The sequence below is a fragment of the Musca domestica genome, unplaced genomic scaffold (genome assembly GCF_030504385.1).
Source record: "Musca domestica strain aabys unplaced genomic scaffold, Musca_domestica.polishedcontigs.V.1.1 12, whole genome shotgun sequence".
Lineage (NCBI taxonomy): Eukaryota > Metazoa > Arthropoda > Insecta > Diptera > Muscidae > Musca > Musca domestica.
The window spans coordinates 9,923,307-9,939,042 of record NW_026712155.1 but is presented as its reverse complement, the minus strand read 5'-3'; the positions used below and the strand labels follow the sequence as shown (position 1 = coordinate 9,939,042).

Sequence of the window (15,736 nt, the reverse complement as noted above, 5' to 3'; positions counted from 1 at the left end):
TTAAAAATTTATGTTTATTGGTATTTTGATCCTTGAAAAAATCCTTAAAATAATCAGATTTTATAGTCTTTTGGTTCCCGAAAAAAAATTGAAAAGTCGGATTTTAATTGTCCTCGGTCATTGGAGAAATCCTTTAATAATCCACATTTATTGGTTTGTTTATTTTTAAAAACACATCCCTAAAAAGTCTTCGATAATTCGTCTGTTGGTCCTTAAAAAAATACTTAAAAAAATCAGACTTAATAGTCTTTTGGTTTCCAAAAAAAAAAATGTTAAAAAAGTTGAAGTTTAATGGTCCGTTGGTCCTTGGAAAAAATCCTTTAATAATCCACATTTATTGGTTTGTTGATTTTTGAAAACACATCCCTAAAAAGTCCATGATAATTCGTCTATTGGTCCTTGAAAAAAATCCTTTAAAAGTCCAAACTTATTTTTCTGTTGATTCTTAAAAAATATATTTTATAAACAAACTTTGATGGGCTTTTGATGCCTAACAAACATCCTTTAAAATGATTCGCGATCATTGTCCTATTGGTCCTTAAATAAAATATTCTTTAAAAATCCAAGATTTGGTGGTCTTTTGGTCCTTGGAGAAATTTCTTTAAAACTACTTTCAATGATGTCATAGTTTTTGTAAGAAATTTAGAGAAATTAACATTTTATAGCCATCTGGTCCCTGAAAATCTATTCCTTAAAAAATTATGTTTTAGGATTTTGGGGTTATTGAAAAAATATTATTTAAAAAACCATATAAATTGGTTCATTTGCCCTTGACCAAAATCTTTTAAATCCTCGCCTGTGGATCTGTTGGTCTTTTAAAGAAATATCATCAAAAAATCTATGTTGAAAGGAATATCCTTAAAAATCCACGTTGGATATCTATGGGTCTTTAAAAACAATATTTTAAAATATTTCTGCCTTCAAATCCTTTAATAAGCCACGTTTATTGGCCTGTTGATTTTTGAAAATAAATCCTTAAAAAGACCTCGATAATTCGTCTATTGGTCATTGAAAAAAAATTCTATTGATTCTTAAAAAATATTTTTTATAAACAAACTTTGCTGGGCTTTTAATGCCTAAAAACATCCTTTAAAAAAGTTCACGCTCATTGTCCAACTGGTCCTTTAAGAAAAAATTCTTTAAAAATCCATATTTGGTGGATTTTTGGTCCTTGGAAATTTTTTTTTAAAACTACTTTTAATGGTCTCCTAATTTTTGTGAGAACACTTATTATCAATATCAACATTTTATTGTCCACTGGTCCCTAAAAATCTATTCTTTAACAATTCATGTTTCAGGATGGGGGTTCTTACAAAAAAATTATTAAAAAAAAAAATATATAAATTTGTCCGTTTGTCCTTGGCAAAAATCTTTAAAATCAACGCCTGTGGATCTGTTGGTCTTTTAAAGAAATGTCTTCAAAAAATCTATGTTGAAAGGAATATCCTTAAAAATCCACGTTGGATATCTATAGGTCTTTAAAACCAATATTTTAAAATATTTCTGCCTTAAAATCCTTTAATAAGCCACGTTTATTGGCCTGTTGATTTTTGAAAACAAATCCTTAAAAAGACCTCGATAATTCGTCTTTTGGTCCTTGAAAAAAATCCTTTGAAAGTCCACACTTATTTTTCTGTTGATGTTTAAAAAATATTTTTTATAAACAAACTTTGATGGGCTTTTGATACCTAAAAAATATCCTTTAAAAACGTTCACGCTCATTGTCCAACTGGTCCTTAAGTAAAAAATTCTTTAAAAATCCATGTTTAATGGATTTTTGGTCCTTGGAAATTTTTTTTTAAAACTACTTTCAATGGTCTCCTAATTTTTGTGAGAACACTTATTATCAAAATCAACATTTTATTATCCACTGGTCCCTAAAAATATTTTCTTTGAAAATTCATGTTTTAGCTTCTGGGGGTCCTTGAAAAAATATTATTTGAAAAACCCTAAATTGGTCCGTTTTCTTCAAAAAGTCTTTGTTGAAAAGAATATGCTTAAAAATTCACATTCGATGTCTGTAGGTCTTTAAAACCAATATTTTTAAATATTTCTGCCTTGATGGTCCTGAAATGTGTTTTTAAAAATTTCAATTTCTGATCTGGTGGTCCTGAACAAATTTCAATATTAAGGATTTTTGGTCTGGTCGTTCTTAAAAAATATTTTTTAATAACCACGATTTTTGGGCTGAGAGTCCTAAAAATATGTTTTAAAAATCCAAGTCCAATCCATTTTTTAAGTCTTTTGAATATTTCAAATTTTACCTTACATGTTATTTTTTTACCTTATCTTAAATAAAAGCAATCCTTTATTTATTGATTATTCCCCTTAAAATTATTATTACGAAAAATTTCCTTTCTATTTACTAAATAATGTTTCTTGTTTCTCTTTTTCATGTTTCATCGACGTTTTCGTCTACGTCTTTGTGTTTTTGCCCTGTCTTGTCAAACTAATTTCCGTGTTTCTAATGATTTCCTCTTCATCGACATCTACGACAACAACAAACCTTCACATCAATGAAATCAACAATTTGGGAAATAACAAAAACAACAACAACCACATGGACCTTCCAACGAACGTGTTGCCCCCCCCCCCACCAAAAAAAAAAAATTGCAGTCGATGGTGAATATAAACAGAAATCAGCAACACAAACACCATCCGGTCATTTATCGACAACCAGTGAAGCGGAAATCAGCTGTAAGGCCACAAATGATGAACGTGTCCTCTATCAGAGCAATAATGTAAGTATTCACAAGGCGAGATGTTGGCAGCCGAAGAGAGTCATAGCCCAAAAATGTGTTGCAGTCTTGAGGTGAAGTATGAGTGTGTGTGTGTGTGAGAGATAGGGTACATGTGTGGTGGAACGGATGGCATGTTAAATTAAAGGATATTTGTGGTTAAATTATCGAATGTGTGTTCGATGGGTATAAAATCCAATTGAATATAGAGAAACTGAAGTTACCTGGACCTTAAAAATTTATTTTTGGAAATTCCATGTTGGAAGCTAAAATATTTTCTTAAAAAAGCCAAGATTTTAGGTACAATTGATTTGAATTTTTATTTGAGATTAAAGTTCTTTTGACTAGAAATGCCTTTACGGGTGAGATGAAAAAACTGCAACCAATCTCAGACTACTGTCATTTCTAAGCCACTCGTTCGACAGCTGTAAAAATTATTTCACTGACAGCTCATTATATTGTTTACATGCGTGCAAAAGCATTTTGGTGAGAATTTTCCAGAAAAAAAGTTATTCGTGATGGAATTCAAGCGTCATAGTGTGATTTCTTTATATTTGGCTGGAAAACCACAAGTGGCTATCGTTAGAGCACTACAGCATTTAAATGTGAATAAATCTTTTGTGTTTCGTACCATCGATCGTTACCGTGATACTGATGGCGTAGCCGGACGTCCAGGAAGCGGACGGAAGAAAACGATACAGCAACATCAGCAGAAAGGGTTTGAAAAGTAAAGAAGCGACTTGATCGAAACCCGCGTCGCGGTGCCCAAAAAATGGTTCGTGAGCTGAACATATCGCAATATTCCATTCGGCAAATATTAAAAAATGAGCTCGGGATAAAGCCATTGAAATTCCAAATTCCAAAAAGTGCAAGAACTTACACCGCAACAGAAAGAAAATAGACTCACAAGATCTAAAGAGTTGCTCCGCTTGGCCAAAAGTGGTGAACTACCGAATTTGGTTTTCTCCTATGAGAAAACATTCGTTGTCCAGCAGTTTGTAAACAAACAAAATGATCGCTTTTACTTACCAAAGAGGTCAGCTGAAAATGTACACCTTCGGTTGGCCACCAGAACTCAAGCGCCGGCCATGTTCCTTTGGTGCATGCAAAAAATTCTTTAAAAATCCAAGTTTCTTGGTCTTTTTGTCCTTGGAAAAAATTCTTTAAAAAATCCACGTTTCTTGGTCTTTTGGTCAGCTGAAAATGTACACCTTCGGTTGGCCACCAGAACTCAAGCGCCGGCCATGTTGATGGTGTGGGCCGCCATAACAGCCGATGGTCGCTCTCCGCTCATATTAATCGAACGTTGCATCAGAATAAATGCCGAATATTATCGCGAAAATATTCTGGAGGGTGTCTTAAAGCCTTGGGCACGTAAACATTTTGGCCGCAGACCTTGGACATTCTCGCGCCAGGACTCAGCACGCGCCACCCAAGAATGGTTACAAAATGAGGTCCCACCCTTCATTTTCAGAGCACAATGGCCACCAAAATTTTCGGATACTAATTCTTTGGACTATTGTGTCTGAAGACCTTGGACATTCCAACAGGACTCAGCACGCGCCACCCAAGAATAGATACCAATCCTTGGACTATTGTGTCTGGAGACCTTGGTCATTCCAACAGGACTCAGCACCATCGTACTCAGAATGCGCCACCCATGAATGGTTGCAAAATGAGGTTCCTCGCTTCATTTCCAGCGAGTAATTACCACCAAAATCTCCAGATACCAATCCGTTGGACTATTGTGTCTGGAGTATTTTGGAAAGTAAGGTTGACACTAAAAATACCAAAGTTGCGATCACCTCAAGCAAGCGCTTCTCCGGAAATGGGCCATAATACCGCAGAGCAACATTCAGGCAGCGTGTGACGGTTTCATTGGCAGTTTGAAGGACATCAGTCGTGTCAAAGGTGACCAATTCGAACAAATCTAAACTTATTCTAAAATTTGATGCTATTTCCGACATTCAAATAAATTAAAAAAGTATAAAAATTATGGCGTTTGACTTTGTTGAATTTTTTTATCTCAGCCTGTAAAATTAAAAAAAATCGTCTTATGATAAATTAGATTTTAGCTTAAGGTCCTTGAAAAAAATTTTTAAGTCCACTATTGTAGCCCCGATATTTAAAAAAAAATCCAGGAAGTCTTGATTTTTCTCGAAAAAGAAATATGTTATAAAATGTACGCTTTTTAATACAGGTTGGTCGTAACAGTAACCTTAAGATGCTTTGAAAAAAAAATATTTTTTTATAAATCCAAGTTAAAAGCCATAATCGTCATTGAAGAAAATTTTTCTCTAGTCCCCCATAGAGGTCCCAGTTGTGCTGGTAAATATTTTTTTTTTTATAAAATATAATATATAATCTCAGCCTGTATGTATTAATAAAATATTAAAAAAATCGTCTTATGATAAACTAGATTTTAGCTCAAGGTCCTAAAAAAAATTTTTTAAGTCCACTATTGCAGCCCCGATATTTTAAAAAGAAAATCCATGAAGTCTTGATTTTTCTCGAAAAAGAAATATGTTATAAAATGTACGCTTTTTAATACAGGATGGCCGTAACAGTAACCTTAAGATGCGCTGAAAAAAATATTTTTTTATAAATCCAAGTTAAAAGCCATAATCGTCCTTAAAGAAAATGTTTCTCTAGTCCCCCATAGAAGTTCCAGTAGTGCTTGCAAATATTTTTTTTATAAAAAGAAGTATATAATCTCAGCCTGTATATATAAAATATTAAAAAAAATCGTCTTATGATAAATTAGATTTTAGCTTAAGGTCCTTGAACAAATTTTTTATTCCCCTATTGTTGCCTCGATATTTAAAAAAAATCCTGGAAGTCTTGATTTTTCTCGAAAAAGAAATATGTTATAAAATGTACGCTTTTTAATACAGGTTGGTCGTAACAGTAACCTTAAAATGCGTTGAAAAAAAATATTTTTTTATAAATCCAAGTTAAAAGCCATAATCGTCCTTGAAGAAAATGTTTCTCTACTCCCCCATAGAAGTTCTAGTAGTGCTTGTAAATATTTTTTTACAAAATATAGTATATAGTCTCAGCCTGTATATAAAAATAAAATATTTAAAAAAAAAATCGTCTTTGTAAAATAAAATTTTAGCCTAAAGGTGCTTGAAAAATATTTTTTAAGTCCGCTATTGGGGCCCTGATATTTAACAAAAAAAAAATCCAAGAATGTAGGCTTGATTTTCCTCAAAAACCAAAAAAAAAAAAAAATATATATATATATATATATATTTATATATATATATATATATATATATATATATATATATATATATATATATATATATATACATATATATATATATATATATATATATATATATATATATATATATATATATATATATATATATATATATATATATATATATATATATATATATATATATATATATATATATATATTATGAAAACTACGCTTTTCATAATGATTGGTCGTAACCGTAACCTTAAGAATCGTTGACAAAATATATTTTAAAAATCCTAATTAAAAGCCATTATCGACCTTAGCAAAAGTTTTTCTCTAATCCCCCATACTTCCAATTGTCCTTGAAAATATTTTTTATAAAACATCATATCGCTAGAAAATCGGTTCTCTTGTTCTGTTTTCCTTGGCTTAAGCATATGACTTCGTCCTTGTACTAAATTACGTCAGCTAGGTAGGCGTCTTAAATTTTTTATGTATTTTCTCCTATTATTTAATAATCTCTAAAACTCTTTTGATGGCCCTTTACCAACTACCCCAAACCCATACATTTTCATTATGCAATATAACTCTTTCCTGTAACCTAAGATGAAGCCAAGGAGAGGAGAAGTTTTTCTTTGCCAAAACTTATTACTTTTCGACTTTTAAGCATCTTAATAAAGATTTACTTTTTAAATTTCTTGTCGTAGGTTTTCCTGTACTTCGTTGTGGTATAGTTACCGCACACACACATACCTGCCCATACATATAACCCCATTTGAAGTTTCCGTCATATTTAGTTACAAAACCTCTTGCATCGTCTAAATTTAGAATACATCTGTCGCCTGGTTGACTGACAAATTTTCGGACAAGTTTTCATGGTGATCTTCGGGGTTGGAGCATCAGCATTGGCTTTTTTCTTAATACGCCAGTTAACAGGCTCAAAAATGAATGAATATTAAGGCTAAGTAGAAGTTTTTTTGTTCTAGTGGTTGATGAGAAGCCCAGCCTTCCACCAAAGACATTTGATGACAAAAAGAATGACATGGCAGCCTTCCGATGCTGACGAAGTTGACAATGATGTTGAAATTTATTATTGGAAAACCTTGCCGAGTCACCAATACATCTTCCTCCGACTTTACTTCTTTAGGTGTATATGTGCAATAGTTTGAATAGCTGTGGGTGTGTGTGTATGTGTGAGTGTGCTCTCGTTTCCTTTGCTCCTTGAAAGACACAATACTGTCAAAAGTTTTGATTACTTTGTTTTACAATGAAATTGAATGTTTAATAACTTTGAGGAATTATTTTGCATTAATTGCTTAAAGTTTGTTTTGCTTAATGTGGCTACCAGCCAGCCTGCCTGGCTGTCGTCTTAACTTTGGCCTCCCTTAAGATGCTAACTTATGTATAATGGGTAACCAGCAGGTAGAGAAGAGGTAGGGAGTGTCAGGAATATGAAATGATGATTATGATGGTGGTGTTGTAGTTGTTGTTGGCAGTGCTAACATCAATATATTGTGTCATTTTGATGTTTTTAGTGAAGCATTGACAAGCTTTGACGCCATCTTAATTATCAAGGACACTTTTGTGCAGAAAACTTAGAACAGTGGGTTCACGAGGAGGAATGGGAGGTCTTTTGAAAGAAGAAATATATCAACGTTTTTTGGTCTTTTGGTCCTTGAAAAAAATTATTTAAAAAATCCACGTTTCTTGGTCTCTTGGTCCTTGGAAAAAAAAATTCTTTAAAAAATCCACGTTTCTTGGTCTTTTGGTCCTTGAAAAAAATTCTTTAAAAAATCCACGTTTCTTGGTCTCTTGGTCCTTGGAAAAAAAAATTCTTTAAAAAATCCACGTTTCTTGGTCTTTTGGTCCTTGAAAAATATTCTTTAAAAAATCCACGTTTCTTGGTCTTTTGGTCCTTGAAAAATATTCTTTAAAAAATCCACGTTTCTTGGTCTCTTGGTCTTTGCAAAAAATTTCTTTAAAAAATCCACGTTTCTTGGTCTTTTGGTCTTTGCAAAAAATTTCTTTAAAAATCCACATTTCTTGGTCTTTTGGTCCTTGAAAAAAATTCTTTCAAAAATGCAGGTTTCTTGGTCTTTTTGTCCATAGAAAAAATTCTTAAAAAATCCAAGTTACTTGGTGTTTTGATCCTTAAAAAATATTTTTAAAAATCCACGTTTCTTGGTCTTTTGGTCTCCGAAAAAAATTGTGTAAAAATCCACGTTTCTTGGTCTTTTGGTTCTTGAAAAAAATTGTGTAAAAATCCACGTTTCTTGGTCTTTTGGTTCTTGAAAAAAATTGTGTAAAAATCCACGTTTCTTGGTCTTTTGGGTCTTGAAAAAAAATTCTTTAAAAAATTCACGTTTCTCGGTTTTTTGGTCCTTGAAAAATATTCTTTAAAAAATCCACGTTTCTTGTTATTTTATTCCTTGAAGAATATTCTTTAAAAAATCCACGTTTCTTGGTATTTTGGTCCTTGAAAAATATTCTTTAAAAAATCCACGTTTCTCGGTTTTTTGGTCCTTGAAAAATATTCTTTAAAAAATCCACGTTTCTTGGTCTTTTGGTCCTTGAAAAATATTCTATAAAAAATCCACGTTTCTTGGTATTTTGGTCCTTGAAAAATATTCTTTAAAAAATCCACGTTTCTTGGTCTTTTGGGTCTTGAAAAAAATTGTGTAAAAATCCAAGTTCTAGGTCATTAGATCCTTGAAAAAAATTCTGTAAAAACTCCAAGATTTTTGGTCGTTTGGTCCTTGAAAAAAATTGTGTAAAAATCCACGTTTCTTGGCCTTTTGGTCCTTGAAGAAAATTCTTTAAAAAAAACACGTTTCTTTGTCTTTTGGTCCTTGGAAAAAAATTCTTTAAAAAATTCACGTTTCCTGATCCTTTGGTCATTGGAAAAAAAATCTTAAAAAAATCCAAGTTTCTTGTCCTTTCGGTCTTCCAAAAAATTCTTTAAAAAATCTACGTTCCTTGGCCCTTTGGTCAATGGGAAAAATTCTTTAAAAAATTCACGTTTCCTGATCCTTTGGTCATTGGAAAAAAATTCTTAAAAAAATCCAAGTTTCTTGTCCTTTCGGTCTTCAAAAAAATTCTTTAAAAAATCTACGTTCCTTGGCCCTTTGGTCAATGGGAAAAATTCTTTAATAAAGCCACGTTTCTTGGTCCTTTGGTCAATTAGAAAACTTCTTTAAAAAATCCAAATTTTTTGGTCCTTTGGTCATCGAAAAAATTCTTTAAAAAATCTGCGTTTCTTGGTCTTTGGGTTCGTAAAAACAAATCTTTAAAAAATCCACATTTCTTGGTTTTTTGGTCCTTGAAAAATATTCTTTAAAAAATCCACGTTTCTTGGTCTTTTGGTCCTTGGAAAAAATTCTTTAAAAATCCAAGTTTCTTGGTCCATTGGTCCGTGGAAAAAATTCTTTAAAAAATCCGCGCTTCTTGGTCCTTTGGTCTATGGAAAAAATTCTTTAAAAAATCCACGTTTCTTAGCCTTTTGGTCCTTGGAAAAAAAATTCTTAAAAAAACCACGGTTCTTAGTCTTTTGGTCCTTGGAAAAAAATTCTTTAAAAAATCCACGTTTATGGTCTTTTGGTTACTGCAAAAAAAAATCTTTAAAAAATCCAAGTTTCTTGGTCTTTTGGTCCTTGGAAAAAATTTTTTAAAAAATCCACGTTTCTTTGTCTTTTGGTCCTTGGAAAAAAACTCTTTAAAAATCCACGTTTCTTGGTCCTTTGGTCCATGGAAAAAATTTTTTAAAAAATCCACGTTTATTGGTCCTTTGGTACATGGAAAAAATTCTTTAAAAAATCCGCACTTCTTTGTCCTTTGGTCATTTCTTGGTCCTTCGGTCCATGGAAAAAATTCTTTAAAAAATCCACGTTTCTTGGTCCTTCGGTCATTGGAAAAAATTCTTTAAAAAATCCACGTTTCTTGGTCCTTCGGTCCATGGAAAAAAATCTTGAAAAAATCCACATTTCTTGGTCTTTTTGTCCTTGAAAGTCCTGTTTTAAAAAAATAGGTTTCCTGCTCTTTTGGTCCTTGAAAATTATTTGTTAAAAAATCCAGGGATAACCCTGAAAAATCCAATACTACCACTGTACAGAGCATTTTCCCAAATCCCTCCTTTCCACTCCATACCACTCAACCTCCCCTTTTAAAAGAACTTTGCAAAATTTGACACAAATTCCTTGTTGCCTGGATGATAACGTTGTCATTGCAAGGTGTACCTCACCGCACACATTCACACACACGTACCTACCTCGCAACATCCCTGCGATGAAATCACATTTTAATTACTAATGAATTACGTAATTTATGTTTACTTTTAATCACTAACTTCCTCTCTGCTTCTTTTCCTTCTTTTCCATGGCCACTTAACCAGGATGAGGAACTACACTATGCCGAACTCTCGTTGCCATCGGGTGGCGCCTCCAGTTCGGCACCGAAAAAATCAATTTCGGTCGATTGCAGCAGCAGTATGCTGCTACAGGGTGCCGGTATTAATCCCAATCTCGGTGGCATCACCGGTGGCACCCTGCCCCATGGCAGCAGTGTACGCAAACTATTGCCCACAATACCGGCCACCAGCACCCTGCAGCGCAACAAAACAATGGCACCGCCGCCCTCGTATGACTACTTCGAGGAGCCAACGATATACGCCCAGATAGATCACTACAAGAATGCCAATGCCAGTGCTAGTAACTCCAGTTCGGTGTCACCCTTCCCGCCCTGTATATCGTCGCCGAATTCGCAGGGCACTCCTTCCACCGTGTCGCCGGGCACTGTACAAATGTATACGCTACCACCCCATCCCGGGGGTTATCATACTCTGCCTCATAATCATCATCAACAGAATGTGCCTCCACACAGTTCCACGACCGCATCCATGATGCAGATGATGGGTAATGCTCAAAATTCGTCGGCGGCGGCAGCGGGCGCCAGCAGTAGTACAGGTGGGCCATATCATCATGGCACCCTGCCCATGCCACCCTCATATCAACAACACCAGCAACAACAACAGCAGCAACAACAAATGCATTTACAACAGCTGCCCTCACCACCACTGGGTCAGGTATTGGTGTCGAGTAACAGCAGCGGTTTGGCAACAGCGGCCGTCACAAGTCCCAGCAGTTCGATATCGGGTCTCTCGGCTGTGGGAAAATCCTATTCCCGGGAAATTGTAACGGTGCGGACACCGTTGATGTACTCGCAGCAGGAGAGTTGTGTTTAAGTGTAAAAAGGAGAAGAATAACCGCAACTTAGTCATTAGGGGAATGGGGGCAGGCGCCAGAGCAAAGCGAAACCAAACAGAAGAGTGAGAATAGAGATGAAGAAAAAGAAAAACCTAAAATGAAAATGGAAAATTGAAAAAAAAAAAAAAACAAAACAGAATGTAGATGTCTTTCTTTGTTTTTCTCTCTTTTGTATGATAACATAAGCAAAAGCAAAAACAAAAACAAAAAAAAGCAAAACCAAAAATTATAAACATTTTCTTTTGTGTATGAACAACAACAACAAAAACAACAAATTAAAATGAACGAACAAACGAATGAACTACAACAATACAGCAAACCAAGAACAATAACACAGGACGAGGTATTTGATAGGAGGATGGCATTCAAAAATGCCACTCCAAAAATAAACACAAAATCGTTGTTAATCAGTTTTTTTTTTTTTTTTTTGTGGGAAATTTTTTAAGGCATTTTGTTTTTGGAAAAAAAAAACATTTTTTAAAGAATTGGTATTTTTTTAAAAGGGAAATATTAAGGGAAGCCCGAATGAGTTGGAAAGAAATTAGCAATAGACAAAAAAACAACCAAAATTAATTTTTTTTCTACTAAACAAAAAATTTATAAAAAAAGAAAATAGAATTTAAATTAATATTTTATGAATTATAACATTTAAAATGGCGTTTTTATTTTAATTTTTTTTTCAACATTTTCAATCATTTTTTTCTTGATATAAAAATAAATGCAAAATAAACTATGAAAAATTGCAAATTCCAAAGAATTCACTGAAAAATTTCAATGAAAAATCCCAAACATGAAAGATATTGAAAAATATTGGTTGATTTTTCATTATTTTACTATTATAATTCAAAATAAATTTCGAAAATTAAAAGCCAAACTAATAAAATACTACTTTTAGATTATAATTCAATTTGGCAGACAAACGCAAATATTAGCCATAAGAGAGAGTTGTTGAAAAATGTATTAGTTTTTCTACACCCATCTCTTCGTAAACGTTTTTTCCTTACGTGTATTCAGGATTTTGAAAATGAAACCAAACAGGCAACTGTTGAAAATTCTAGTTCTTCGGATATTATATTATTTTCTTTTCTTCAGCGGAAAGTTTAGTTTAAAATTTTAGATTTTTGCCACTAGCTCATTTAAGTATTCAAAATTCGCAATTTCCAAACAAAAATTATATCGTACCAATTTTCAGTTGCACCAGTTCGATATATCGAAAAGGACAATCGCAAATTAACTACTTTTTGCATCAAAAAGACTTCAAAAAGATATTATAAATATTAGGAAAACCCTTACACAATGGTTCGACGTTCAATTTTTCTGGCCAAAAATATAAAATTGGACCACTCACCATATCTAAATTTTAGAAACCAACAATGACCCCAATATCGAATTTCAGGCTCTATCCATTTACCCAATGGGAAATTAAGTACCATTTAGTACTTTTCGAACAATCAGAGTGCGTATCCCTAATTCCGATTCCATCATTTATACATACAGTGGCCTCCATATCAAATTTCAGAATTGTGGCTCTATCCTAAAAATTCCATATCTATTCCAGGACCCAATGGAACTTTTTATGGCATTTTGTACTTTTCGTACGTTTATAGTACGGAAAATCAGCTCCTTCTTTCAAATTTCAGGTATTTCAGCTATATCCTTTCATTCAATACTAAAATTAGTACAATTATAGTACGCGTATCCAAAATCATCTCTCTCTCTCTCTCTCAACCACAGACGCCAAACAGTGACAAAAATGTCAAATTTTTTCACTTTAACTAAATTAAGTACTATTTAGTACTTTTCGTACTAATATAAGACGCATATGCGAATCCGCCTCCATATCCCATTTCCACACACCGACAGAGACCTCAATATCAAATTTGAGAATTCCAACCCATACCCTTCACCCAATACCAAATTTCATACCATTTAGTACTTTTCGTTCAAATAAAGGAAGCACTTCCAAACCACCGCTTAATCAGAAACACATATGCCATCTGTTTTCTAAACATTAAATTTCAGAATTTTATCTCTATCCCCTCACCCAATACTAAATATAGTACCATTCAGTATTGTTCGTACAATTATAATAAACACTTCTCCAATTCACCTCCATATCTCAACTCCAAAAATCAAGAGGGACCGAAAAATCGAATTTGAGGATTCCAGCCCCATCCTTTCACGCAATACCATATTTTAGTACTTTTCGTCAAATATAGGGTGGATTTTCAAACCACCGCCAAATTTTAAAAAAAAAAAACAGATATTATCAGTAATCTATCTTTTCAGCCAATACCAAATTTTGTACCATTTAGTACTTTTCGTACAATTATAGTACAAATTTTCGAAACCACCTCCATATGTCCAGGTTACACATAAACAGCGACCTCAATACCAAATTGAAGATTTAAGGAACTATATGTTTATGCAATACCAAATTGTACAAGATATTGTACGATTTGGTACTGTTTGTACAATTATAGTATACATTTCCAAAGCCACCTTCATATCTTAATTCCAGATACAACAGGGACCCTAAAATATAAAATTAAAATATAAAAAAATTCCAGCCCTATCCCTTCACCCAATACCACATTTAAGTACCATTTCGTATGTTTTGAGTACTATTTAGTATTCTTCGTACAATTATAGTACAAATTTTCGATTTCAAGCACTATCTGTACACCCAATACAACTCGTACAGTCAGAGTTCACATTTCCAAAACCACCTCCATAAATAAATTCCAAACACTAACTAAGACCTCAGTATCAAATTTAAGTATTCCAGCCCCATCCCTTCACAAAATACCAAATTAAGTACCATTTAGTATTTTTGATACAATTATAGTACACATTTCCAAATCTACGTCTATATCACAAACCTTCCACCAAATTTCAAAATTCTTACCTCATCCGTTCATCCTGAACCAAATTTCTCTAAATTTTAGTACAATTTAGTACAATTTGTACAATCCAAAACCACCTTACTAACTTCACTTTCTAACTTTGAATTTTATAACAAATTTGAATGTTTTGCTCTATTCGTTCACATAATTCCAAGTGGTACAATTTTAGAAGTTTAGGAGCATTTTACAACTTTTCGTTACCTCTGTGTTTGAATTTGAAAAAAATTCTTTGTTTCATCTAATCTGCACTCCATCAGTGACTTTCATTCCAAATTTCAGAATTCTAACTCATTGCTTTTGTCTAATACAAAGTATTAAATTTTTAGTACATTTTAGTACGAATTTTCGAAAACCCAGTTTTATAAAAATTTCAAGAGTCTAGCTTTAGCTATTTCGCTTGGGCGATATGCAAAACTGCTTTACTACAACGATGCTTCTGAGAGTTCCAAAATAGTCCGAGGAACAACTCTAGTTTAGTAAAAGCTCTCGGAGGAGTAAATCGGCTCTTTGGGGTTCAAATACTCATATATCTAGATCGAAGAAAGATAATAAAATATATTGTAGCATTTTGGAAAAGTTATGGTATATAGTGTATAAACTTTGTGGACCCCAAAAATTGGGCCCTTTCCGACTTTTGGAGGATTTCCTAAAAAAACCGGTTTAAAAAAACCAATAATTTTGAATCAACCACGGAAGCGATAAATAATAAATAATCATTTGAGCACTTAATGCATTTATTATTATCTATATTTTTAATGATACCCATATTGTGGTAGACCCGTACTTACGGGTTTAAGCCGGTTCTTGGACCCGGACTTTAGGGTCAAATATCTGGATATCCGGATATTTTACACATAGGTATTTTTATTAGCTTTCAAATGATACCTACATTGTGTTAAACCCGGACTTACGGGTTTAACCCGGGTCTTAAACCCGGATTTTAAGGTCAAATATCCGGGTACCCGTTTATTTTCCTATATTGTCCATATCGGTATTATAAGTCCGGGTCTAAGCTTGATCTTGGACCCGGATTTTAGGATCAAATATGCGGGTAGCCGGATAACTCTGAAAAAAAAAAAAAATCATAAAAATTGGAGAGTTAATTTTTTTGTCGCTAATTAAAATTATCGATTTTTTTTAACATTTTTAAAAAAACTGAGGTAATCAAAAATATATAATACTAAACTTAATTGATCCCTAATCTATGAATTTTGTGGTGCTGCGTTGCGTATGAGAAATAAAAAAATATTAAAATGTTGCGCATACGCCACTATGTACTGCAATTTACATTCAACTGAACATATTAATACAATTCCCTGATCATGTCTACTGTTCTTGACTCATTCTTGTCTCCTGCAATTTTCAAAACCAATCCAGACATGTTATCTTATCACAACAAATCATGCTCGCAGCTTTTGCTTGATTTCCATTATTTCATATTTGTCTTTGTGTTCTCAACAATAAATCAATAATGATTAATTTTTTTAACATGCAACATCAAGACAAAACTAACAACAAGAACAGCAAAAAATACTGCAACTCCATGGCATGAAGGAGCTGTAATGGCAAGCAGTATCATCCATATCCAGCAGTAGTAGCATTTTTTGTTGTAAGATTCATTGA

The 15,736-nt window shown here is 33.1% G+C and overlaps 1 protein-coding gene across 1 annotated transcript in view; it reads left to right on the top strand.

Annotated features, from left to right (window-relative positions):
- The window catches only part of LOC101894825 (uncharacterized), a 151,174-nt gene extending 139,876 nt beyond the window's left edge, over positions 1-11,298 (top strand). Inside the window, exons 8-9 of the mRNA XM_059132307.1 lie at positions 2,617-2,741; positions 10,337-11,298. Coding sequence (XP_058988290.1) covers positions 2,617-2,741; positions 10,337-11,185 — 974 coding nt within the window. The 3' untranslated portion in view covers positions 11,186-11,298. The remainder of the gene's footprint in view (positions 1-2,616; positions 2,742-10,336) is intronic.
- Positions 11,299-15,736: the final 4,438 nt, after the last annotated feature.